Source organism: Epinephelus lanceolatus, chromosome 24 (assembly GCF_041903045.1).
Source record: "Epinephelus lanceolatus isolate andai-2023 chromosome 24, ASM4190304v1, whole genome shotgun sequence".
In the NCBI taxonomy this organism is placed as follows: Eukaryota; Metazoa; Chordata; class Actinopteri; order Perciformes; family Serranidae; genus Epinephelus; species Epinephelus lanceolatus.
This window is the reverse complement of record NC_135757.1, coordinates 20,506,074-20,531,939: the sequence shown is the minus strand read 5'-3', so window position 1 is coordinate 20,531,939 and position 25,866 is coordinate 20,506,074. Positions and strand designations below refer to the sequence as shown.

Here is a 25,866-nt window from a genome sequence, read left to right as displayed (position 1 = left end):
CTCCTCTTAGCCAAATTAAAAAACACAAGTCCCTCCACAGTGCTTAAAAAAATTATTTGACATGCCTCCCCCGTTTTGCACCACCCCACCCTCCTCATAAATAAGGAACAGTCCCTACAGACTTTGACTCTTACGGCACATGAATGCCACAGCATGTCTACTTTGTGTAGCAGCCCCAGGTTTGATAGTTTCTTTAAAAACATCGCAATAAAATGATGCAAACTGCAAGAAAGTGGGCCACAAGCATTATTTTCGAATTACACGAAACCACTCTCTGTGCCCACACCAATCAATGAGCCTCACACACCACCCCACCCCTCTGTGGCTCGTGCGTAATAAGGGTTTGGCACACGTAAACAAAAGCACATTGTCGTGACACTGGCAGCCAGTCTGCAAGCCGAGAGTGGGAGAAGTGAGCAGTCATTTCCTTTTGCACTTCAGACAGCGTCTCTGGTCGCAGCTAAAGCTCTAATAGATTCACAAGCAACACTACAGCAGAGATGGGATTAGTTGTCTGACTGATGATTGACTGTCCTCCTGCGCTAGATAGAGGTCTGAGGTATGTTGCATATACTTTTTCTTCACTAATTTATGAAGGTATCAATGATGCATGAGGGTGAAGCTTGCAAGTGATGCTCTGTTTTCTGTTTCATACCAGGCAATGTATAGCGGGTCATAACATCCTCTGGAAAATACAACTAAAGCCTTAAGGTAATGAAGTCTGTTCTTTATGCATTCCATCTGTATAATGCAAAATATGGTTTTAAATAGTCTGATAGCTGCCTTTCAGCCAGTGGAAAATTCTGCTTAGCGTGCGCGCAATTTGTTTCCATTGAATGTTAAAAAAAAGACCATGAGGAAAATTGCAAAAACAACGTTTGAAAGCAATGTGTAATACCATATACAAGCTCAGTAATTGCCTACTTTGTTCACTTTGGACTGACAGCATTACGCCCATGTTTTCAGGGAACATGCCGTGTGTCCAGACCCAGTGCGGCTCCTCTCCACAGGGAGCCAGCCCGGCCTCTCAGAGCGCCAGCGGAGAGCGCAGCTGCGACTTCCTCACCCCAGAGTTTGTCAAGTTCAGCATGGACCTTACTAACAGTGAAATCTCAGCTGCAACGTCGAGCCACAGTTTTGGCCCCTTGGGTGACACTTATGGCGCCGGATACGACGCTAAGCCCCCGTGTCTCTTCCAAATGCCGGCGCAGGGGGAGCTTCCTTGCGTCAAGGTGGAGAATGCGCACGGGTGTCCGCGTTATCAGCCTAATCAGCATCACCCAAACCAGTCCGAGGAGCTGCTCTCCTCCCCGGGCTCCGTTTATTATTACCGCTCTCCCTCTCCGCACACGGCGCTCACATCCAACTTCCAAACTCCACCGGGACACATATGGGAGGACTCCGGCTCTCTGTACAGTTTTCGACAAGACTATTTTGCGGCGACACACAGGAAAAACACATTTTCCAGATTCTCACTGTTTTCCCTCAAACATGCGCAACACGGCGGGCAGAGTTTGTCCACCTGCCAGATGAAATTTGACGGATCTCTCCAAGTGTCCATGAACCTGGACGCAACCGGGGCACACCAGCAGTTGGACAGCCCCGGGGTTTCGGGCTCCACTGCGCTCGGAAAGCAGCCCGGGGTGGGATTTCCTCACCCGCTCCAGTTCGCCCACGGCCACCACTTTATGGACTACCAGACTTCTTGCGCCCCCAGCCGAGGACCGCTGAGCACGGAGGGGCTGTGCGCGGTGTGCGGCGACAACGCAGCCTGCCAGCACTACGGAGTGCGCACCTGCGAGGGCTGCAAAGGGTTCTTCAAGGTTTGTTCTCAATGCAACTTATTTTAAAGCCGCAAAACTATGACTTCAACTTGGATAGGCTATTTGCAGGCAGCCTATGGTTTTACAAGACGCATGCATCTTTATAATCATGACAAATCTAAATTAATCGTTTTCAGGCTGCGCAGGAAGTGCATGTCACAGGTGAAAGGATGCGATCCCCGTTCCTATTTTTTTAAACAACAGACTACATCTGATTCTGCTTTCATGAAATTTAAAAATACAAAACTTAAAATGGATATATTCACTACACGGCCACACTGTCGCCTAATGAGACCCCTACTCCGAGTATAATAAACATCCCACCGGGACCCCTGACCGGGCTCCTAAATTGCACATTGTGCTTCAGATGCACGTTTTGATCTCTTGACACGCGCGTTTCCGGGGCAAATGTCCTGTATGAAAATGGCCACCAACGTGCCATGAATAAAATCCTCCCCCTTCCCCTCTCTGAAGGAGATTCCCGGGGGCGATTCTCCAAATTATGAATGGCCACGACCCTGTATTTACCCAGACTGCCCTGTCCGCCTGCTGAATGCCTTATACCGCCTCAGATGGCCCACAGGAGCACGAGTGCTGCTGTTAATTTTCAAAGGACCATTTCAGGCTTTGTACTTTACTTCAGTCTTAGCCTAAGCTATCAAAAATGGTTCCTTATGTGAAACCATTTCCTAGAGACCTTTCCAAAAAGGTGTCGCTGCTACCAGATGAGCTCATCTCTCATGTGCATGTGGAAAGCCCACTTAGCTTCCATATAGAGAACCTTCGAAAGCAACTCCTTCATATTGATTCTGCAAATACCAGAATGGTGTTTAAATGCTCATGTCCAAAAAGGTACATGCAGATGTTTCTGTGTGTAGTTTTATGATTTTATTGGTGTCATTTATTTGTCTCAAAGGGGAACTGATTTGGAAACATTTCAGAGCATTTACAACACTTTCAGAATCAAAGAAATGTGAAGACAGTGCAACCAAACAGGTTTTTTATTTTATTAAACAGACAACAGGAGCGGCTGGGAAAGAGGTTCAGACAGAGGTGTAGATTTCAGGGGAAACACAGGGAAAATGTCCCCCTCATTATTTTGAATGTGCGCATTTGTCCCACCCCCACTAAAAACATGAAAGTAGCAGAGGACTGTCATTTTGGAAAAAAAAAAAAAATATATATATATATATATATATATATATATATATATATATATATATATATATATATATACACACACACACACACACACACACCATAAACTGATGTAGAAAAGGCACAAATTGGTGAATATAAATTCACGAGAATGCAGGAAATTAAGGATTGGATGCTCAATTTTTTCTATCCGATGATCTCATGCCCCCCCCCCACCCACACATACACACACAATGCTGAAAGAAAACCTACACCCTTGGGTTTAGAGCTAAATTTAAACCAATGTCACTCAAAGTAATCTTTGTGCATCACCTCATCCTGAAGCTCAATTTTGTATTTAGTGTCCAGAGCGCACGTATTTTTTTTTTTTTTTTAAATTAATCTTTTTCTTTCTCAATGCAGCGCACAGTACAAAAAAATGCCAAGTATGTGTGTTTGGCTGCCAAAAGCTGCCCTGTGGACAAACGCAGGAGGAACCGATGCCAATACTGTCGCTTCCAGAAGTGCCTTGCAGTGGGAATGGTCAAAGAAGGTAAACCAAAAAAGAAACATGTTTCATCATGTCATGGTCATTCCAATCTAAGTGTTCTGTTTCTCCTCGTGCTCTGCAGTGGTGAGGACAGATGGTCTGAAAGGTCGAAGAGGTCGCCTGCCATCCAAACCTAAAACCCTTCCAGACTTGTCTTCACCTGTTAGCACCCTACTGAGCGCCCTCATCAGGGCGCATGTGGAATCGAACTCTCCCCCTTCTCGCCTTGACTACTTTAAAGTAAGCAGTGTGGGCGTTTCATTGCTTTACCAATAAATTAGGTGTAACACAACAAAAGGGCATGTTAGAGTTGTCAGTGATCTTTTCTCCTTCATTCCTTCACTGGTGATCTTTCACTAGTTCAAGGAGAATTCAGAAAGCCCACCAGGAGATGACGCTCAGCACGTGCGGCAGTTTTATGACCTCCTGACCAGATCGATGGAGGTGATTCGAGGTTGGGCGCAGAGGATCCCAGGCTTCACTTCCCTGCCCAAACACGACCAAGAACTCCTCTTCTACTCAGCTTTCCTGGAGCTCTTTGTTTTACGTTTGTCATACAGGTAAGTGACTTCTGACATGACTTTTCCTTTTCCTCAGCAGGTTTGGACCCTGAGTTAGCAATCAGTCCATGGCATGTAAATATGTTTGTTGATGGCTCTGCCAATAAACACAACCAGACTGGGGAATGGATTTGTTTTCCAGTGCTTTTGGCACTAATAAGAGATGGGTTAACAGCTGGAGATGCCCCAAAAGGATGTGGGAATTTATGGGAGGAGGATTTGTCATTGTCATGATAGGGTTCTAAAATTTGAGCACAAGCTGTTGTACTGTTTCAGATCCAACCCAGAGGAAGGGAAGCTGATCTTCTGCGACGGCTCAGTGTGGCACCGGCTCCAGTGCTTGCGGGGCTTTGGGGAGTGGATTGACAGCATTGTCGAGTTCTCCGCTAATCTGCAGAGGATGAATCTGGATGTGTCCACCTTCTCCTGCATATGCACTCTTGCCCTGGTCACGGGTGAGCACGTTTGTTTGTCCGCTTATGCATATTTAAAGTCTTTTGAAATATAAAATAATTGATTAAATGGACGTGGTAACAAAATAAACCCAAACACATAACTGTAAAATCAGATTATCCAAACAGACAAAGCTTTAAATTATTAGAAGTACCTTTTCTTGGCTGTAAACTGCATGTAACATTTGAGGGCTGCTAAGGCTAACTGCTCAATGTAAAATCAACCAATTAGTATGGATAAATGCTTATTTATGGCTAATTTCTTTCCAAATTAAATACAATTATTTAAATGCTTTTTGGTTCAATGTAAAATCTGACAAGTGGAATTTTCTTTAGAAAAATCTAGTAAACAGATTGCCTTGAAAAGGTTACTTACCTTTTCAAGGCTATTAATAGTATAGCTATTAATCTTTAGTTTTGTCTTTTTTTATATCTAATTGTTAAGTTTTCTTAGAATTTAGCTAAATTTAATTAATTTTGCTAAGTTGTTGCAACTTAGAAATGACAAGTGAAATCATAATCTTTCTAAAGTGTTAGCAAGTTCAGTAAATCAGGTTTACTGAACTATGTATCTGTATTCTGGGTGCAAACTATTCAATCATATCTGTATATTCTTACACAAGAAAACAGATCTTGCAGGTATCCTTATTACATCATATGCAAAATCCTCCTTGTTATGATCAAGTTAAGTGTGACTAACTTGGTTTACTTAAGTTGCTAACACATACAAAGAACACGTTAATTGTATTGATCCTTGTTAAGTTGCAAGAACCTCACAAAATGTATTAAATACAAATTTTAAGTAAACATAATTAGAAATAAAAGTAAGTCAAGAGCAATGGTTATACTCATTTTGAACAAATTTTTTATTTTAAAATTCAGGACCACACATTAAAACATAGAAATATACAATGTCATCTTCAACATACCACCACTCCACTTTTTACATCCTCCCACTCCCCACATCCACATTCTGCTCACATAATCTACTTGCACGTCATGGTTGAAAAAATAAAATAACATAAATAATAGAGGAGAAGAATAATAATAATAATAATAATAATAATAATAATAATAATAAATGAAATTACAGAAAAAACAAACAAGGAATACAGTTCAATAATTATGTAGGATCTGGCATAATTACACTCTTAACACTCTTGACTTCCTGCAAGTGTAAGTAATGGATGATCTTTTCCATACAGTACAATTCCTGTAGTTTTTGTAACCGAACTGCATGAATAGGGGGGGTCTGGATCCAGCCAGTGAATAGTGATACATTTGATAGCTGCAGTAAATAGAATCTAAAGAAGGTAAGTATGTGCCCGTCCTGCAATAAAGTCCGGTATTACTCTGAGTAGTGCTATCATGGGGTTCCTGGGTAAGTCAGTACCAAAAACATCCCTCAAGGCAATCTGTTTCTAGATTTTTTACAAACTAGTCAATCAAATCTAAATTCTTACACGTTAACAAAACCAAACATGTACAACCAACTACAGTATATAAAAAACCCCTTTGTCATGTCAAGTTAAGTTGCTAAGACTACAAAGAACAGGTTAATTCCATTGGTCTTTGTTAAGTTGCAAAACCTTCACTAATAAGTACAACTAAATTTCAAGTAAACTTAACAATTTGAAGTAAGCATAATTTAGGATTAATAGTTACATATTTATTTACCTTTCTAAAGGCAATCAGTTTCCTAGATTTTTGGCAAACTAGTCATTCATATTTTTATATTCTGAAAACATGTTAACAACACAGAACATATAGATATCCTAACTCCATCGTATGCAAAATCCTCTGTTATGATCAACTTGGTTTATTTAAGTTACTAACACTTACAAAGAACAAGCTGATTTCACCTGTCTTTTTTTAAATTGCAACAACTTTATTAAATTAAGTTAGTACAACTAAATTTAACGTAAACTTAATAAGATATAAAGCAAACATAACTTAATATTAACAGTTATATTTACTCACTTCCTCAAGACAGTCGGGTTTACTACTTTTTTTTTTAAAGTAAGATCAACTTTTCAGATTTTACAGTGCTCATTATGTGTCATTATTTGTTATCTAATATGTTTGTAATGTGATATATGGACCAGCAGAGCGGCACGGACTTAAGGAGCCGAAGAAAGTGGAGGAGCTGCAGAACAACATTGTCAAGTGCTTGAAGGACGTCGACGGAGGCTCAGACTGTTGGTCCAGCCATTTGTCCAGACTTTTGGAAAAACTGCGTGAACTTCGCACTCTGTGCATCCAAGGCCTGCAGAGGATTTTCTATTTGAAGCTGGAGGATTTGGTGCCGCCGCCTGCAATAATAGATAAGTTATTCCTCGACACGTTGCCATTTTAGAGACATTAGAGAATACACATGGGGACGTTTTTCCTCTACACTCCTTCTGATTTAATCCCAACAGTCGTTTCTGATAGTTTGACATCTGTGAACTTTAAAATCTAATATTTGTTGATAAACTGCATTTTCCTCAAAAACAAGTGAAAATGAGAACAATTTCCAACACAAAATAATTTTGTTTTTATAAGATTTAGTGATCTGCTTTGCAAAATTTGGACCAATGTAATTACTATCTGCAAAAACAGGAGAAATTAATTCATAGCCCAATTTACCTTTTAATTTTTGTTTAAGTTTTGCAATGCAATTTTAACAGCCTGTCAGGCCAAAATGATTGGCTGTAAGTGAAATATACCATTTTACGCTCTTATAAAGAGGCAGTTTTGATACAGGACGAGTGTTTCCCATCACATTTAGGTTTTTCATAACATATATTAGTCATATAGTGATTAATATAATAATAATAATAATAATAATAATAATAATATTCAGTAGACTGTTGTGTTATCAGAGTAAACTGTCATTGTTCATGTTTTAATAAATAAATGACCATTACTGCTGCTGGACTGTTTTTTTTTAACCTAATTTATTTCTTTTTTTTTCTTTCTTTTTTTTGAGAAAGTAAATTCCGGGACTATTACAATGACTCAAAAATTACGTTATTGCTCATAAATATCAATACAATCATTATTTTTTTTAACTTAATTTCTTTATACTTCTGTAACATTTATTTCCTGTCACAAAACGCCTATTTCATTATATACAGCGAAATGAAATATTGGTGGCTTTGCATGCAGGTTGTGGTTTGTAAGCATGACCTTTGATGCATCTGCTGCAGCCATGTGTTTGAAAAATCCTCTAATGGTGGTCTGAAACAGTGCTGGTGAAGTTTACAGATACACCTCCTTATAATAAATCCCCTTATTATCATTATGTTAAGATTTATAGTTAAATACTCAGGCTAATATACACAATGAATGTTTTCTAAATTCAAACAGGAGATATTTCATCAATATGGATTATGTACTGTGAGGTATTTGGCTATTATGGTGTATTTTGTATTTTCTTCACCATCAAAAGATATGAGAAAGGCTTATTTTGGAGGGTAACATGGGCCATATTCGCATGTCTCAAGGTCAAAGGTCAACCCTCAATATCTTGGGTTTACAACAGGGCGGAACAGCTGACAGATTTCATACATCAATGTATTGCAAGACATGAGGATGGGAAGTGTGTGTGTCTGTGTGTGTCTGTGTGTGTGTGTGTGTGCGGGGGTGGGGGGTGGGGGGTTTATGGCTGCTGGCTGTCTGACATTTCTGCGGCCCCTTGGTTACGTCTGGCATTAAAGAAGTCTTTATGTGGCAAAAAGCCTGTGGTTTACATTAAAACCCACTTCGGGAAAACAACCAAATCCTAAAAACAGGTGCCTTAACACATGAGTCAGATATGTGTTAAATTATAATCAGATCACCTGGGGAAAAATTAAATCATTATCAGTCATCCTAGCTGATTTGTACTCAGCCTCATCCTTGTCTGCAACAATGTGACATGTTCTATCTGGTACAAAGATTTTATGGTTTGAAAAAAGGTGTTTTACATATCTATATATATAAAAAAAAATCGGATGATGTTCCCAAGGAGGTTTTAACAGGCCTGCAGATCAATAGTGGAGGCTGTTCAATGCTGCAGCGTGGTGGGCTGAGATAGAAATGAATCGATGGCACTATCGGAGAAACGTCCAATTTATTCTGATTATGATGGTGACTGACAGGTGGAGAGAGTATAATAAAATATCAGATATTTCACAGCACAACTACAGTTTTATATGGCTATTACAAGTGCAGTAAAGTCACGACAGAGTACTACGATGTGATATAGAGAAGAGATAAATAACCACTGATTAAAAGTCACTAAGTAGGGAAGACTGGGGTTGGTTGGCATACTTATTTCTCTGGCATAATTTATGTTGAATATTATAACCAGCAGCAAAGGAAAGGTTCAGCCCTCAGCTATAAATAAGTAATGTTTTAATGTACAGAAATATTTTCTAAAATTAAAGATTAAAGTGATTTAAGTCATGTTGTGCATTTTGTTTTGGGGTTAGCTAACACAATGTTAAAATTCAATAGTTACAAAAAACTGAAACAATCAATAGAAACAATTTGAACATTTAATTCAAACAAAAACAAGAAAACATGAACATTTAATACAATATCTGCCCATTTTTAAAACAAACAAACATGTTAAGCAATTATGTGGTTAATTCATTAGTAGGTATGCCTAATTACTTTTGACATTGTCAGTTGAAAGTAATAATACATAACTAGGTGGCATGGAGGTGCAGTGGTTAGCATTGTCACCCCACAGCAAGAGGGTTCTTAGTTTGGACCAGGGGTGGGGGAACCCTTCTGTATGGAGTTTGAATGTTCTCCTAGTGCCAGCATGGGTTTTCTGCGGGTGCTCCAGCTTCCTCCCACAGTCCAAAGACATGCAGGCTATGTTAATTGGTGACTCTAAATTGGCCATAGGTGTGAATGTGTGCGTAAATGGTTGTCTGTCTCTATGTGTCAGCCCTGTGATAGTCTGGTGACCTGTCAAGGGTGAACCTCACCTTTCACCCAATGTCAGCTGGGATAGGCTCCAGCCCCCTGTGACCCCCACCAGGATAAGCAGCGATCGCCAATAAATGAATGAATAAATAACTAGCAATATAAACATTGTTTTTAGTCTTTCAAGGTAGTTTTAATCTCTCAAAATACAGCTACAGATACAAATGTTACTACTACAATTGATATGCAAATGTGCCAACCAACCCTGCTCACATTTGACCCAACTTTGTAATAAAATCATGTCAGCCAGCTGCCATCACTTATCACAGACTTTCAACTCCCACATCAAAATGTAGCTAATTCATATGTTTATTAAGGGTGGGGGAAAAATTGATACAGCATAGTATTGCGATATTTTTGTGTGGCAATATCGTATTGTCACACAGTGCCAAGTATCGATTTTTTATATTATATAAATTACTAATATGAAAAAAACAAATTAAACTTTAGGTAGCCTACTAGAATAATATAATCAGTTGCTTTTTCAGTCCACTATATATTTTGCTGGGGTGAGATGAACAGACTGAAAACTTTTTCTTCTTAGATTAAACAGATGTTGACAACGTTTTCCTTTAGCAACATAATTTACTGTTGAAAAAGGTAATATATCGCAATATATTTTATTGCAATACTCAGCTTATCACATCATATTTAAAATCGCAACAGTGTTGTATCGTGACTTAAGTATTGTGATAATATCATATTGTGGATCCTCTGGTGATTCCCACTGCTAATGTTTATTAACAAGAAGTATCGCATTTCCAGTATCTCTCTTTACAGCCCACTTTTTTACTTTTGATGCCATAAAATTGAAATGTTTACCAAAAAGTTACATTCAGATGTTTTACCATGGTAGATGATAGATAGAGTTTTCCTACGAAAAGTAATGCACCAAAATTCATACATATTCCATGGAATGATGAGCCAGTAATTTGTGCTCAACCCAAGCAATTTGAAAGGCTGCAACCACGTGACCAATGCGCTCACACGACTAAAGAAGAAAGTGCCCCTAAGTGGTTCACTTAGGAGGAAGGTTGGGGAGGTGGATGGGTCATAAAACACAGGATTTTCTAGGGTTCAGTACCATGTGACCAATGAGTCCTTTAAAGGCACATCATCAGCAAGTTTCTCTTCTTAATCCTAACCACAGTAACTTTACTTGGCTAAACATAACCTCCACAACTTAACGTTAGTTACATAACTTTACATTGAGGATGTAATGTCATTCGTGGGGCGCTTATAGCATGTCATAAGACCAATGAATGAGGAAATGTTGGATGAGTGCAGGTCAAGAAAGCGAACATTCTAATGTTACATTTTTGTTTACTTGTACTATACTAGAGTATTTATATTTTATGCTTCTTTAAACTTATACTCCAATACATTTATTCAATAATTTTAGTCACTCTCCAGATTCAGATTAATAATGTAAAATATGATTAATTAATTAAATAATTAATTATGTATTATTATAGGTTAAGCTACCCAACAGTATATAAAGTGGTTTAAGATAGCACCTTTACTGGCTGCAACATTAAAGTGATGAACACATGAATACATTAATGATAACAATCATTAAGTGTAAATAGTGTAAATAATACACACTATTCTGAAATGGGCCATTCTGCAAAATGAGTACTTCTGGTACTTTAAGTGTATTTGGATGCTAATGTTTTTGTAAATTTTACTTAATATTTGGATTTTACTTGAAACAAAGGATTTGTACGCTTTGGTAGTGCAACTTTGACTTGTCTCAAAGCCACAAGAAGAAATAGTTATCCCAGTTTGGTGTAAAAAACTTGACTGACCTGCATAGAGCTCCAACCTCAACCCCATCCAGTGCCTTTGGGATGAAGTGTGAGCCAGACCTTATCACCCAACATCAGTGCTGGACCTCACTGATGATCCTACAGCTGAACTGTAGCCAATCCTGACAGGCAGGTCTCACAAATCAGGTGGAAAACCTGGGAGCAGAAGAGTGGAAACTGTTAGAGCAGCAGGAAGTAAGGCTTCACATTCTTTTGGCCATGTAGTGTATGTCAGGTTATTATATTAATGTACATGTTGGCTCCCTATACTCTATTAAATTAAGTACAAAAAGGACACTGTTATTGATCAAAGCACCAATATGAGGTCCCTAAAGAATCAATAACTTGTCACAAAAACAGGTTGTTTTTTGGGGAGATCCTGAAGCCTCCCGGCCCCTCAGGCTGGTTGTGGCCTTACAGGAGCATCAAGTATTTTTATCTGGAGAGCACGATTTGTGAGATTTTTCTGAGGCTCTTACCACCAACTTTGATCTCTGCATCCATCCAGCTTCAATACAGCTTAAACCCTTATCACCACCAGCCCAGAGACCGCCAGCATCAAGACAGATTTACAGGCAGGGACCCCTGGTTACTTTCAACATGTAATCCATTACAGATTATTACAGATTACTGATCAAATGCTTCAGAATATGCTTTAAGAATGTGAGATAATAAATTGCTTAAATTTCAGCAACCACGTCAGAAAAACACAGCTTCTCCAGCATGCAGTTATTTAAAATGAAGCCACTTGCAGCTATGTTGATTCAGTCTTTATCATCATTTGAGACTACTTTTTCAATCATCAATAATCATCTCGTACAATGTGGTTTTAGGCAAATTAAAGGCATTTTATACATATATATATATATATATATATATTGAAATGACTGTCAATCAATTAGGAGTATTGTTATAAGACAGAAGAAAAAGAAAGCATTGATTTCCCTAAAAAAAATTTCTCTGTTTTTCTCCTATTACACACACTCCCAGAATACAGACACATGCACAGACAGCACCTATACACATGTACTAATGAAGAGATGTCAGAGCGAGGGGACTGCCCATACACAGGAGCCCCAAGCAGTTGGGGGTTTGATGCCTTTCTCACAGGCATCTCGGCTGTGCCCAGGAGGTGAACTGACACCTGTCCTGCTACCAGTCCACATTCCATGTTTGGTCGATACAGGCACTTGAACTTGGGTTTATGCAGTTTTGGTTAGATGCCTGAAATAAGGTCTGTGGTTAGCACAAGCTTTAGAGACTTTTACATTTTCTTCTACATCAAATATCTCAGTAAATGCCTCATTAATGAATTTTGAAGCTTTCATGTGTCCTTAGAAAGGCTAATAAGCAGTTAATGAGCAGTATGGGGGCTCCACAAGAGACTGTCCTGGCTCCATTCCTGTTCACACTGTACACGGTGGACTTCCAATACAGCTCTGAGTCCTGCCACATCCAGAAATACTCGGATGACGCTGCTATTGTGGCATGTATCAGGAATGGGCAGGAGTCTGAATATAGGGACCTGATAAAAGCCTTCAGTGACTGGAGTCACAAGAACTGTCTCCTCCTGAACACAACTCCTCCTGATCAAAGACCAAGGAAATGATCATAGATTTCCGCAGGTCTAAGCCCCCTCTTCAGCCAGTGAATACCTGTGGGGTGGACATCGAGGTGGTGCCAAGCTATAAGTATCTAGGTGTACACCTGGATAATAAGTTGGACTGGTCCCTAAACACAGATGCTCTCTACAAAAAGGGGCAGAGCCGCCTCTTATTCTTGAGGAAGCTCAGATCTCTCGACATCTGTATTAAGATGCTATAGATGTTTTGTCAGTCTGTGGTGGCAAGTGTGTTGTTTTATGCTGCAGTCTGCTGGGGAGGAAGCATCAGACACAAAGATGCAAGGCGGCTGGACAAACTAGTCAAAAGAGCTGGCTCTGTGATTGGAGTCAGGTTGGACACACTGGAGGAGGTGGTGGAGAGATGCACACTGAAGATGTTCAAGGCCATCATGAACAACCCAGATCATCCACTCCACAACACCTTGATGGACCAAAAAAACTGTGGTGGATGGCTCCTCTCTCTTCGATGCAGGACAGAGAGATACAGAAGATCCTATATATCAACAGCCATCAGGCTTTATAATTCTTTGACATATAATAGATGAGCTGACAGATAATTGAATTTCCCCTTGGGGATGAATAAAGTTATTCTTATTCTTCTTATTCTTATCTGATATCAACCCACTGTAAGAGCACATCAGTTGTTGCCAGATCACTTGGGAGTATGTTGCTTAAACAGAGACATGTCTCAAACAAATTTAATGTTCTCCTGATTTGTGTGTCTGAGAAAATGCCATTTCAGTGTCGGAAGGTTTGGGTCCAAATCTGTACTCATGTTCACTTTTTTCAATATAATGAATGGACTCAGCCATGGCTAGTCTCCTAAAGGGGTGAGGCAGTGGCAAGACCCACGTGACACATACAGGAAATTAATCTAAAGTGGGCTGTCTCGACTTATCATCGGTCTCTGCTGCTGTCTCTGTATCTGCTAACTCTAGTGGATATCTTACCTTGAAATTTCACGTTCAAAATGTATTCAATTAAAGAATAATGTATTAAACTAGTCAATTATGTCTGTTTAGAATTTACTTCAAACTGTCTGAGAGCTTCATTTGTTTCGGAAAGCAATCAGAATTTTATATTAAAACAGATTTAGTCAGGATGAAGAGTCACTTAGCAACTCTATTTCTAAACCTTCCTGTCATCCAAACAACACATAATAACTGGAAATGATTACAGTTCCTTATTTCTAAGAATAAATCCTTCGGGGAGTCTCTGACTTACAGCTGGAATTAGCATTCTCTGCTAACAGGTAACAGTCGTCACTTGAATTAGTGGATGGGATTATTTCAGCCCTGAGACAAAGGGCAGGATACACACAGAGGACCTGAATTATCCCACTTCAGATTTTAACTCTAATCTGGAGGTAATTTATTAACTAATGCTATGCATTTAGGTGTTAACAGTTCATCATTCATTCATCTTCTAACCGCTTATCCTCTTGAGGGTCACGGGGGGCTGGAGCCTATCCCATCTGACATCGGACGAGAGGCAGGGTACACCCTGGACAGGTCACCAGACTATCGCAGGGCTGACACATAGAGACAGACAACCATTCACGCTCACATTCACACCTACGGACAATTTAGAGTTATCAGTTAACCTAGTCCCCAATCTGCATGTCTTTGGACTGTGGAAGGAAGCCGGAGTACCCGGTGAGAACCCACACTGACACGGGGAGAACATGCAAACTCCGCACAGCAGGGCTCCCACACCCGGGATAGAACCGGCAACCCTCTTGCTGTGAGGCGACAGTGCTAACCACCACACCACCGTGCCACCGTGTTGACAGTTGATTGGTTGAATTTAAACAATGCTGCATAAAGTTACACCCATAAATTAGGATGAATGTTCCTATATTACAGATTCACACACAAATACAGTTAGAATATATAATCATCTGTATTTCTATTTACCTTTATATTTCCAGGTGTTTGGCTGACATGAAGTGAGTTCAAGTTTGTGCAACGGTGGAAACCCTAAGCTTATTTTATAGGCCTCTGCTCGAAAATTGCATACCCATAATGAAATGAATATATCTCTGCAACCACAAGGTCTATTTGAATACTTTTGGTGTCATAGTAAAGGGAACACTTGTGAGATTTGTTAAGATGTGTAAATATCAGTATATGTGTTATATGTGAAGAGTAAATGAAGATGGCACACAGCACAAATGAAAAATTTTGAGGTTCGCCTAAAAAAAAAAAAACATTTTCAGGATGAGTGTCCCTTTAGAATGATGCAGCTGCAGCTCTAAACCTCTATCAAATCATAGTACAATATGTGAACATTAACTCTGCAAAGGTTGATTCTGATAACGTGAAGCAGAACAATATTAGAGAGGTTTTAGTACAGAAGCTCTCCAAAATTGCACCATGTTTGCATGTGATTTTTGTCATGTACAATCCTATATCTTTCATTGTTTGTTTCTGTAAATCCCTAATGATGTTTAGGATATACACATACAACTGTCTGTTTCGGGGGGTTTTTCATGTATTTCCCACTCCAAACTGACCAATACACACCTGCTACATGTGAAACAGATTTTCTCTTCTGTGCTTTGGAGGCTCTTATCTCCGCAACTGATTGGTCGATTTGAGTGACTGACACCTCGTTTGATTCGTAAGAGCCAATAGAATGATGCTATACCCACCAAAACGAGATTGACAGCACTGTCAATGTGCTGACACACTAAACCGACATCAAAGAACTAACAGTGACGAAAGCCAACTGTTGCATTGTCTATGTCGTCCCACGTCGCCCTGTGTCAGTTGCATTTGAACGCACTACAAAGACTACATTCGACGGCCAAGTAGCACGTACATTCAGCGCCTGCGTGGGAGGAAATAACGCAAAAAGGGAAACTAGAAGTCCGAGGAATGCATGAGATAAACAGTAGCGGAGTGAGAGAGTGGTACATCCTAATGGGAAAGAGCAATGTAAATCAAACATGAGGCAGGATAGGGATTTAAGTGTGTCTGCTAGTCAGGGCAGTAAAAGAACTTTAGAGGAGAATTATAGTTCAGAAGAAGGTGAACGGGTTGTTCGCAGGAAGGTGGAGAGGCAGGAATTTAAAATAATACTTAAATTCAGGAAGGAAGATGAGCAGGTGACTCTATGTCCTATAATGTTGTCTAGGGAGTTGAAAAAGAAACTAGAAGAAGTGGAAATGGCCAAGATTCTTCGAGATGGGAACCTGTTGGTAAAATGTAGAAATGAAGGACAGAAAAATAAAGCGTTGCATATTGAAAGTATATGCAAAAAAACTGTGTCTGAAAGAACAGTACTGTGTGAGAACAAAGTGACTCGTGGAGTTATAACTGGCATTCCCATTCATGAAAATCTGGAAAAAGTCAAACGAAGCATTCATGGAGGTGAGGTGAGGAGGTTAAAGAGGCTGATTAGAACGGTGAATGGCGAGAAAGAGGAAAGTTTATCAGTGCTCCTGGAGTTTGAAGATTTGACTCTCCCAGATAAGATAAAGACAGGCTGAATGAGTGTCCCAGTCAGGCCTTATGTTCCACCTCCGCTGCAGTGTCACAAATGCCAGAGGGCACATAGTGATGGCTTGCAAGGGAAAGCAAAGGTGTCCCAAATGTGGGGGTGAGCATAGATTTGAGGAGTGTGAAGAACATGTTCAAGTTAAGTGTTGTAATTGTGGTGGCCAGCACAGTGTGACATATGGGGGCTGTGAAGTTCGGAAAAGAGCAGTGGAGATTCAGCAAGTGAAAACAACTAACAACATAAGCAGTGCAGAGAATCCAAGGACAAAAGGGAATGGAGGTTACAGATAAAAGTTTAAGACCAAGAGGAGGTCAAGGGAGGAAGCTAGTAGGCCTGCAGAACTTAACATGGATAAGCTGATTTTGTTCATTGTTTATGTCATCAACTGTTCAGATCAAGTTAAACACAAAACAGAGAAGATTAGAATAATTGTGAAGGGAGCGGAAAAATTTTTGGACATGAAAGATCTATCATGGGAGCAAATCAACAGAAGGCTTGAGGCAGAAGGGAAGCCCACAGTCGGTGGGGAAAAAAACTAATTTTTATTCTTCAGTGGAATGCAAGGAGTCTAATAGCAAATGGTCAGGAATTTAAAGGCTTTATTAACAGTTTCAGAAATAAACCAGAGATTATATGTATTCAAGAAACTTGGCTTAAACCAGAATTGGATTTTGTAATTAAAGGATATAATAGTATATGCAGAGATAGAGTGGAGGGAAATGGAGGAGGGTGTATAATATTTGTGCAACAAGAAATGCAATATAGAGTTCTGAAGAAGGGTAAAGATTGGGAGATGATAGTAATTTAAGTTTGGACAAAAGATGGTATTATTAAAGTACTTAATTTTTACATCCTTGCAAGAAGCTTTCATTGGAGTCACTGGAGGAACTATCTGAATCTAAATGGAAAAAGTATTTGTTGTGGAGATTTTAATGCTCATAGTACATTATGGGGTGATTATAATGATGGGAATGGAGAGGTAATTAAAGACCTAATGGATATAAAAAACCTAGTGTGCCTCAATGATGGAAATGGTACAAGAATTGACGTTAGAAGTGGTACAGAATCTGCCATAAGTCTTACTCTAGTATCAGAAGATGTGGTGGGCATTTGCACTTGGGAAATTGTAAAGGAAACAACAATAGGAAGTGACCATTATCCTATAATAATTGAGGCAGGCCTGAGTCCAGAAGAATGTGACACTGCAGGAGTAGATAGATGGGTTTTCAACAGTGTTGATTGGGAAAAATCTAAACTGATTAGTGATAAAGAAATGCAGCAAGTTGATGTCAGTAAGGATGAGTTAAATGAGTTAAATCTGTCTATTTGTGAAGCCATTCTAGGGGCTGCAAAACACACAATTCAAAGGAAGAGAGTTAAGCAAAAAAAGAAAATTGTACCATGATGGACAAAGGAATGTGGAAATGCAATTAAATCTCGAAATAAAGCTTTTAGAATGTAAAAGATCTCATAATTTCCAGAATCTTACTGAATATAAAAGGATGCAAGCTAATGTAAGGAAAACAATTAAAAGTGCAAAGAAAGTTTATTGGTTGAAATTGTGTAATTCAGTAGGAAGAGAAACAGAAATTGCCAAAGTATGTAGAATGATAAAAAGAATGAATGTGGTTAAAGAGAGTGTGGATATCCAGTCTTAATTGACAACAATTCTTCAGCTGTAACAGATGAGGAGAAAGTGGAGATGTTAGTACAGACTTTTGTAAAAGTTCATAGCTCCAATAATGTTAGTGAAGAGGGACGAAGGGGAAGGGAAGCTACAGTGGCTGAGAATGAGGAAATATTACAGCAGGATGAAGATAGCAATGATTTAACAGTGCTCAGTGGCGTTGCGCTAAGTTGGAAGTTCATTATCAAGTATGGCATGATAGTCTGACCACCTACCAATCTGGGATGTCTGCTGCAAAGGCAGCCTATTATTCTAACTTGATTATGAATAATAAGCATAATGCTAGGCTTTTATTTGACACTGTTTCTCTGTTAATACAGGATCAGCAGCCAGTCATTAGCACTGACCTCTCTGCATAGGATTTCCTGGAGTTTTTTAATCATCAAGTAGAGGACATCAGATCTAGAATACCCCTGTCATTTGCAGGGGGATCAGACTGTGATGCTACTATGCCTAGTTTTGTAGGAGAAGGTTTTTTTGAGTTTGAGTCTGTCTCTTTGGCTGATCTCACTAAGGTTGTTATGGCTGCACGAAGTACTACCTGCTCTTTGGACCCTTTGCCAGCATGGGCTGTTAAGGAGCTATGGTCAACATTAGGATTCTATATTTTAGCTATCCTTCATTTTTTGCTCTTCAGTGGGATCTTTCCAGCATGTCTTAAGACTGCTGTGGTTAAACCCTTATTGAAAAAACAAAACAAATTTAGATCAAAACTCTCTGGTAAACTACAGGCCTGTCTCGAATTTGGCGTTTTTATCAAAAAACTTTGAGAAAGTGGTCTCAATCCAACTTTTAAAATTTCTGTCACTAAATGATTTATTTGAGCCACTACAGTCTGCTTTCCACCCAAATCATTCTACAGAAACAGCACTTAGAAGAGTTGTAAATGACCTATTACTAGTCATAGACTCAGACTCAACATCTGTTCTCTTGATGTTGGACCTGCACTCTGCGCTGCATTCAACACAGTGGATCATTGTATACTTTTGGACAGACATGAAAATTATTTTGGCATCTCAGGTCAGGTGCTCAAATGGTTAAGATCTTACCTGTCAGAAAGATCTCAGTGTGTTTTTTACAATAACATGTCTTCTGATTCTTGTCCCTCAGGGCTCCATCCTAGATCCACTGTTGTTTTCACTGTACTTGGCACCACGGTTTCATTGCTATGCCGATGACCTGCAAATTTATATGCCTGTTGTTGCACGGAATGGGTCTGATTCGGACAAACTTTCATCCTGTTTCGCTGCTGTGAGGACCTGGCTATCAACTAACTTTCTGCTACTTAACCCAGCTAAGACTGAGATATTAGCTATTGGAACAGCAAAATTAAGCCACCAATTTGATGAATTTACTCTGTCTCTTGATGATTGCGTCATTCATTGCAAGGACAGGGTAAAGAATCCTGATGTGGTCTTTGATCAGACCCTTTCATTTGACCTGCATGTAAAGGAGGTGACACGGGTAGCCTTTTTTCACCTCAGAAAAATTGCGAAAGTTAGATCTGTCCTCTCATTGAAAGATGCTGAGACCCTTATCCATGCTTTTGTGACATCTAGGCTGGATTGTTGTAATGTTCTTTTATCAGGGTTGCCTAAGAAGAGTTTTCATGGTGTACAGATGGTGCAGAATGCGGCAGCTCGTATTCTGACTGGATCATCTAGATATGAGCATATAACTCCCATGTTGGCCTCTTTCATTGGCTAACTGTCCAGGTTAAAGCTGATTTTAAGACGCTGTTATTGACATATAAAATTTTTAATGGTCTGGCACCTTCTTACCTGACAGAACTCGTTGATTTTTATTTGCCCACGTGGTCTCTTCGCTCTCGGATGAGTGGTCGTCTGTGTGTCCCAAAGGTCAAGAAGACTGTCGGTGAGCGGGCATCGACACTGTGGAACAATCTTGCTCTTGAAATTAAACAGGCTTGCTCAATTGAGGTCTTTAAAGCAAAGCTTAAGACCCACTTGTTTATTGCTGCGTATTGAGTCTTAGGTAGCTTACTTTTTTTTTTTTCCATGGTGTCCTGTTTTAAATTGTGTTTGTGTTTTTATTAGTGTTGTGTACAGTACAGGCCAAAAGTTTGGACACACCTTCTCATTCAATGCGTTTTCTTTATTTTCATGACTATTTACATTGTAGATTCTCACTGAAGGCATCAAAACTATGAATGAACACATGTGGAGTTATGTACTTAACAAAAACAGGTGAAATGACTGAAAACATGTTTTATATTCTAGTTTCTTCAAAATAGCCACCCTTTGCTCTGATTACTGCTTTGCACACTCTTGGCATTCTCTCCATGAGCTTCAAGAGGTAGTCACCTGAAATGGTGTTCCAACAGTCTTGAAGGAGTTCCCAGAGGTGTTTAGCACTTGTTGGCCCCTTTGCCTTCACTCTGTGGTCCAGCTCACCCCAAACCATCTCGATTGGGTTCAGGTCCAGTGACTGTGGAGGCCAGGTCATCTGCCGCAGCACTCCATCACTCTCCTTCTTGGTCAAAAATAAATGATCGTCCAACTAAACGCAAACCGGATGGGATGGCATGTCGCTGCAGGATGCTGTGGTAGCCATGCTGGTTCAGTGTGCCTTCAATTTTGAATAAATCCCCAACAGTGTCACCAGCAAAACACCCCCACACCATCACACCTCCTCCTCCATGCTTCACAGTGGGAACCAGGCATGTGGAATCCATCCGTTCACCTTTTCTGCGTCTCACAAAGACACGGCGGTTGGAACCAAAGATCTCAAATTTGGACTCATCAGACCAGAGCACAGATTTCCACTGGTCTAATGTCCATTCCTTGTGTTTCTTGGCCCAAACAAATCTCTTCTGCTTGTTGCCTCTCCTTAGCAGTGGTTTCCTAGCAGCTATTTGACCATGAAGGCCTGATTGGCGCAGTCTCCTCTTAACAGTTGTTCTAGAGATGGGTCTGCTGCTAGAACTCTGTGTGGCATTCATCTGGTCTCTGATCTGAGCTGCTGTTAACTTGCGATTTCTGAGGCTGGTGACTCAGATGAACTTATCCTCAGAAGCAGAGGTGACTCTTGGTCTTCCTTTCCTGGGTCGGTCCTCATGTGTGCCAGTTTCGTTGTAGCGCTTGATGGTTTTTGTGACTCCACTTGGGGACACATTTAAAGTTTTTGCAATTTTCCGGACTGACTGACCTTCATTTCTTAAAGTAATGATGGCCACTCGTTTTTCTTTAGTTAGCTGATTGGTTCTTGCCATAATATGAATTTTAACAGTTGTCCAATAGGGCTGTCGGCTGTGTATTAACCTGACTTCTGCACAACACAACTGATGGTCCCAACCCCATTGATAAAGCAAGAAATTCCACTAATTAACCCTGATAAGGCACACCTGTGAAGTGGAAACCATTTCAGGTGACTACCTCTTGAAGCTCATGGAGAGAATGCCAAGAGTGTGCAAAGCAGTAATCAGAGCAAAGGGTGGCTATTTTGAAGAAACTAGAATATAAAACATGTTTTCAGTTATTTCACCTTTTTTTGTTAAGTACATAACTCCACATGTGTTCATTCATAGTTTTGATGCCTTCAGTGAGAATCTACAATGTAAATAGTCATGAAAATAAAGAAAACGCATTGAATGAGAAGGTGTGTCCAAACTTTTGGCCTGTACTGTATGTTTTGACTAAATTCAACTGTAGGGCACTTTGATGTATCCATCCATCTTCTAACCGCTTCATCCTCTTGAGGGTCGGGGGGGGGGGGGCTGGAGCCTATCCCATCTGACATCCCATCCCATCTACAGACAATTTAGAGTTATCAATTAACCTAGTCCCCAATCTGCATGTCTTTGGACTGTGGAAGGAAGCCGGAGTGCCTGGTGAGAACCCACGCTGACACGGGGAGAACATGCAAACTCCGCACAGAGGGGCTTCCACACCCGGGATCAAACCGGGAACCCTCTTGCTGTGAGGCAACAGTGCTAACCACCACACCACCGTGCCGCCCCAAATACATTTATTGTTATTATTATTATGTTTATTATTATTATTACCATCCAATGTATGAAAAATTATGGAGAGAATGGTAAATGAAAGATTAACATATTATGTAGAAGGCAAAGGTTGTTTATCAAAGTATCAAAGTGGATTCAGAAAAGGCAGAAATACTATGGACCCAGTTTTATGTTTAGAACATGAAATAAGAAAAGCACAGATTAATAGGGAAAGTGTGGTAGCCATTTTCTTCAATGTAGAAAAGGCGTATGATATGATGTGGAGGGAAGGATTATTAATTAAACTAAATAAATTGGGGATTAAAGGACCAATGTACCGATGGATCAAGGATTTCCTGTGTGGAAGACTGATTCAAGTAAGAGTAGGAAGGCACTACTCTGGAAATTTTGTTGTTGAAAATGGAACCCCTCAAGGTAGTATAGTGAGTCCTTTGTTATTTTCTATTATGATAAATGATGTTTTTTTAAGTTTAGAGAAAGGAATGGGATTCTCTCTTATTGTGGATGATGGGGCGATTTGGAAGAGAGGTAAAAATTTGGAATTTATTGTAAAGAAACTACAAGAGGTTATTGTTAAAATAGAAAAATGGTCATTTAACTGGGGGTTTAAGTTTTCTGTTGATAAAACAATGACAGTGTTCTTTACGAGAAAAATAATTGATAGCAATGTAAAATTGAAATTATATAATAAAGAATTAGAAAGAGTGAAACAATTTAAGTTTTTAGGATTGTGGTTAGACAAAAGAATGACATGGGCAGCACACATTCAGAAAATAATCGACAAATGTAAGAAAGTATTAAATATAATGAGATGTTTGGTTGTGAATGGGGAGCAGAGAGGACAGCACTGAAAACGATTTACATCGGACTAATAAGATCTGTTTTAGATTATGGGTGTGTAGCATTTGGTTCTTCAGCAAATACATCCCTCAAAAAGTTACACAGTATTCAATATCAAGCTTTAAGACTATGTTCAGGTGCCTTCAGAACAACCCCAACATCAGCATTACAAGTGGAAATGGGAGAAATGCCACTCGAGTTAAGATGAGGACAGATGTCTCTAAGTTACTGGGCTAATCTAAAAGGGAATAGGGATGGACAGTTGAGCAGAAAGCAAAAGAACTAGAAATAACAGAATTAAACATTAGTCCTACAGTTCCACTCTCAGTAATCCATTCATGGATACTTCCTGATGCTGAAGTAGACCTTACATTGCTTAACAAAAAGAACAATGATAAAAATGTTATGTTACATTCACAAGTAATACAGAACTACATAGGAAATAAATATTACAGTTTTGTTCTTATTTACACAGATGCCTCAAAGAATACAGATAACAGAGTTGGCATTTCAGTCATAGTTCCAGAGTTCAGAGTTAAAGTTTGGAAAAGAGTCAGCGATGGACTCTCAGTATACACTGGGGAGATGCTGGCAATTTTGTTAGCTATGCAGTGGGTGGAAGACACAAGACCACTGAGAGCTGTAATATGTTCTGACTCTAGTTCATCATTAACCAGCTTGAAGAACAGCCATTCAGACAGCAGACCAGATGTTTTAATAGAGATACAACAATCACTACACAGGATTCAAAGGATGGGACTGACTGTGACACTTGTTTGGAAACCAGTACACATACAGTAGGAATCAACGGAAATGAAATAGCTGACAAATATGCAAAGGAAGCTACAAGAACAAATCAGACTGACATCACAGTACCTTTAATTAAAACAGAGATGAAGACTACAATTAAGCAGAAGTTGAAAGGAATGTGGCAAAAACAGTGGGAAGAAGAAAGAACAAGAATCTGGTTTTATGGAATTCAAAGGAAAGTAGGTGTGATGAGAAATACGGTTAGAAACCGAAGAGAAGAAACTGTTATATCCAGACTACGTTTTGGTCACACAGGATTAAACAGCACTTTATTTAAAATAGGAAAACATAATACAGGAAGTTGTGAATTTTGTGGACAAGAAGAAACAATAGAACATGTCATGAAGTACTGTCCAAAATATGAAAGAGAGAGACGGGAACTGAGACTGAAATTGGAAGAATTAAAATTAAGGTTGGATTTGCATGATATTTTACAAAGAAGTTCTGGAGAGAAATGCTATTTATTTTTGTTTCAGTACCTTAGAAGAGCGAAATTGATGGAGAAAATTTAATTTATTCGTATTCTTTTTTTTTTTAATTCATTTTTTTGTATTTTATTTATTGATTTATTTTTATTTAACGTTCAGACAAAGAGTAGTTACTAGATATCCCAATCCACATTCCATACCAGTTGGTGGCGGTAATGCACCATAACGTTGTTTGCCAACCGCCACAAAACTCTAAAGAAGAAGAAAAAGAAGAGCGCAGAACATCCTGTCAGCCGAGGGGTTTCCCATCTGTGCTGCAGAGCACCGCAGCACTTCCATGGACTATTACACCCAGACGGCCCCGGTATTTCCCCCACAGGCTCCACTTCACTCAGTTGCCCGACAAACCCGCTGCTTCTTCCCACTTTAACCTGAATAACAAATCAGGGCTCGGTGCTCCGGTTAGTGGTGGTGTGATGAAGCCCCGTGAATGTGTCAAATCTTTCAGGCCGATTGTATGGACATAGATTTGTTCCATAACTATATGTGTGAACAGATCAACAATCTGTGTGTAAAGGTGTAATCTGTAAATATAAATCCCCTTCCACAAATACAAAAAAAGATTTGTAAACTCACTCAGTATAAAACGGATCTGCAAATACACAAACACATTCCACAAATAAAAAAATATCTGTGAATACTGTGAATTATTAAATTAATTTGCAAATAAATGAAAAGCATTTGTGAATATCTTCCTAACAGTTACAACTTTTGAACAGGTATTTGTGAACTCAGTTTTTATTTGTGAATCGAAAAAACATTTGCAGATCTCAGTTCTACGCGTGTGGATTTGCTTTTTACACACACACAACTTTCCACTGGTCCGAACGAAAATGCACTCGTATCATTCAGCCATCTTCGGATAGCACATGATCACCCAGCTGATGACGTCATGTCCGCATGTCAAAGTAAGAGCATGCAGTCTTTCTATGTGATGTTTTTTTTTTTTTTTAAATAATCAGCAATAAGTAACGTGCATTCATTGTTTTATGTTACTCTCAACGGTGAGTATAAGTGGCTTGGCTGCTTCTTCAGTTGGCAGTTATCAGCCATCTCATCCTTTATACTTTTCATGTATTCTTTCAAGTAGGATTAAAGTCATAAAGCACTTCACATCTTATAATTAGTGTACGCTTACTAATGTAGTTGTAATGTCTGTGCTGACTGCACTGGGTTTAGTTAGGTTACATCGTTTCAGTGAGGTTACGTTAACTGTTGTAAGATATGACAAGTGGCAACACCCTGGTTAAGGTCTTTGATAGAACAGCTGTTGGTGTTGGTAGCTCTTTTTGTTTATAAATGTCGTATTGTAGTTTTATTGGTCATTGTTGATATGTAGATTGCGCTAAGCTAACGTTAGCTACTGAAACGGCATCTGTTCCCATGGCAACAGTAAACATTCATGTTGCGGGCTGGGGGGATGAAAGCAGGGTGCAGCATTTTATACTGTGTAAATAGACCATATATACACATGTAACATTGTTTCATCTAATATCTCGTTAATGTTAAATTTAACATTCAAGGTTTTCACATCAAATTAAATAACCATTGGCTGTACTTCCACAGGTGGATCTGCCCCGCTGTCACCTATGAATTGTAAAGCTCTCCGTCGTCTTGTGTTTCTTTCAGGAATAGG

At 39.4% G+C, this 25,866-nt stretch overlaps 1 protein-coding gene across 2 annotated transcripts; it reads left to right on the top strand.

Moving 5' to 3' along the window:
* The first annotated feature begins 185 nt into the window (after positions 1 to 185).
* On the top strand, positions 186 to 7,429 carry LOC117249849 (nuclear receptor subfamily 4 group A member 2-like). 2 transcript variants are annotated; one of them, XM_033615640.2, is made up of 8 exons: positions 186 to 559; positions 659 to 711; positions 967 to 1,823; positions 3,384 to 3,513; positions 3,593 to 3,750; positions 3,871 to 4,070; positions 4,347 to 4,525; positions 6,631 to 7,429. In XM_033615640.2, the coding sequence occupies exons 3-8, from the start codon at positions 972 to 974 to the stop codon at positions 6,876 to 6,878; spliced, it is 1,767 nt and encodes a 588-aa protein (XP_033471531.1). In that variant the 5' UTR covers positions 186 to 559; positions 659 to 711; positions 967 to 971; the 3' UTR covers positions 6,879 to 7,429. The 2 variants fall into 2 exon arrangements, with proteins under 2 accessions (XP_033471531.1, XP_033471530.1); XM_033615639.2 differs by having other exon boundaries at positions 6,628 to 7,429.
* The last annotated feature ends 18,437 nt before the right edge of the window (positions 7,430 to 25,866 follow it).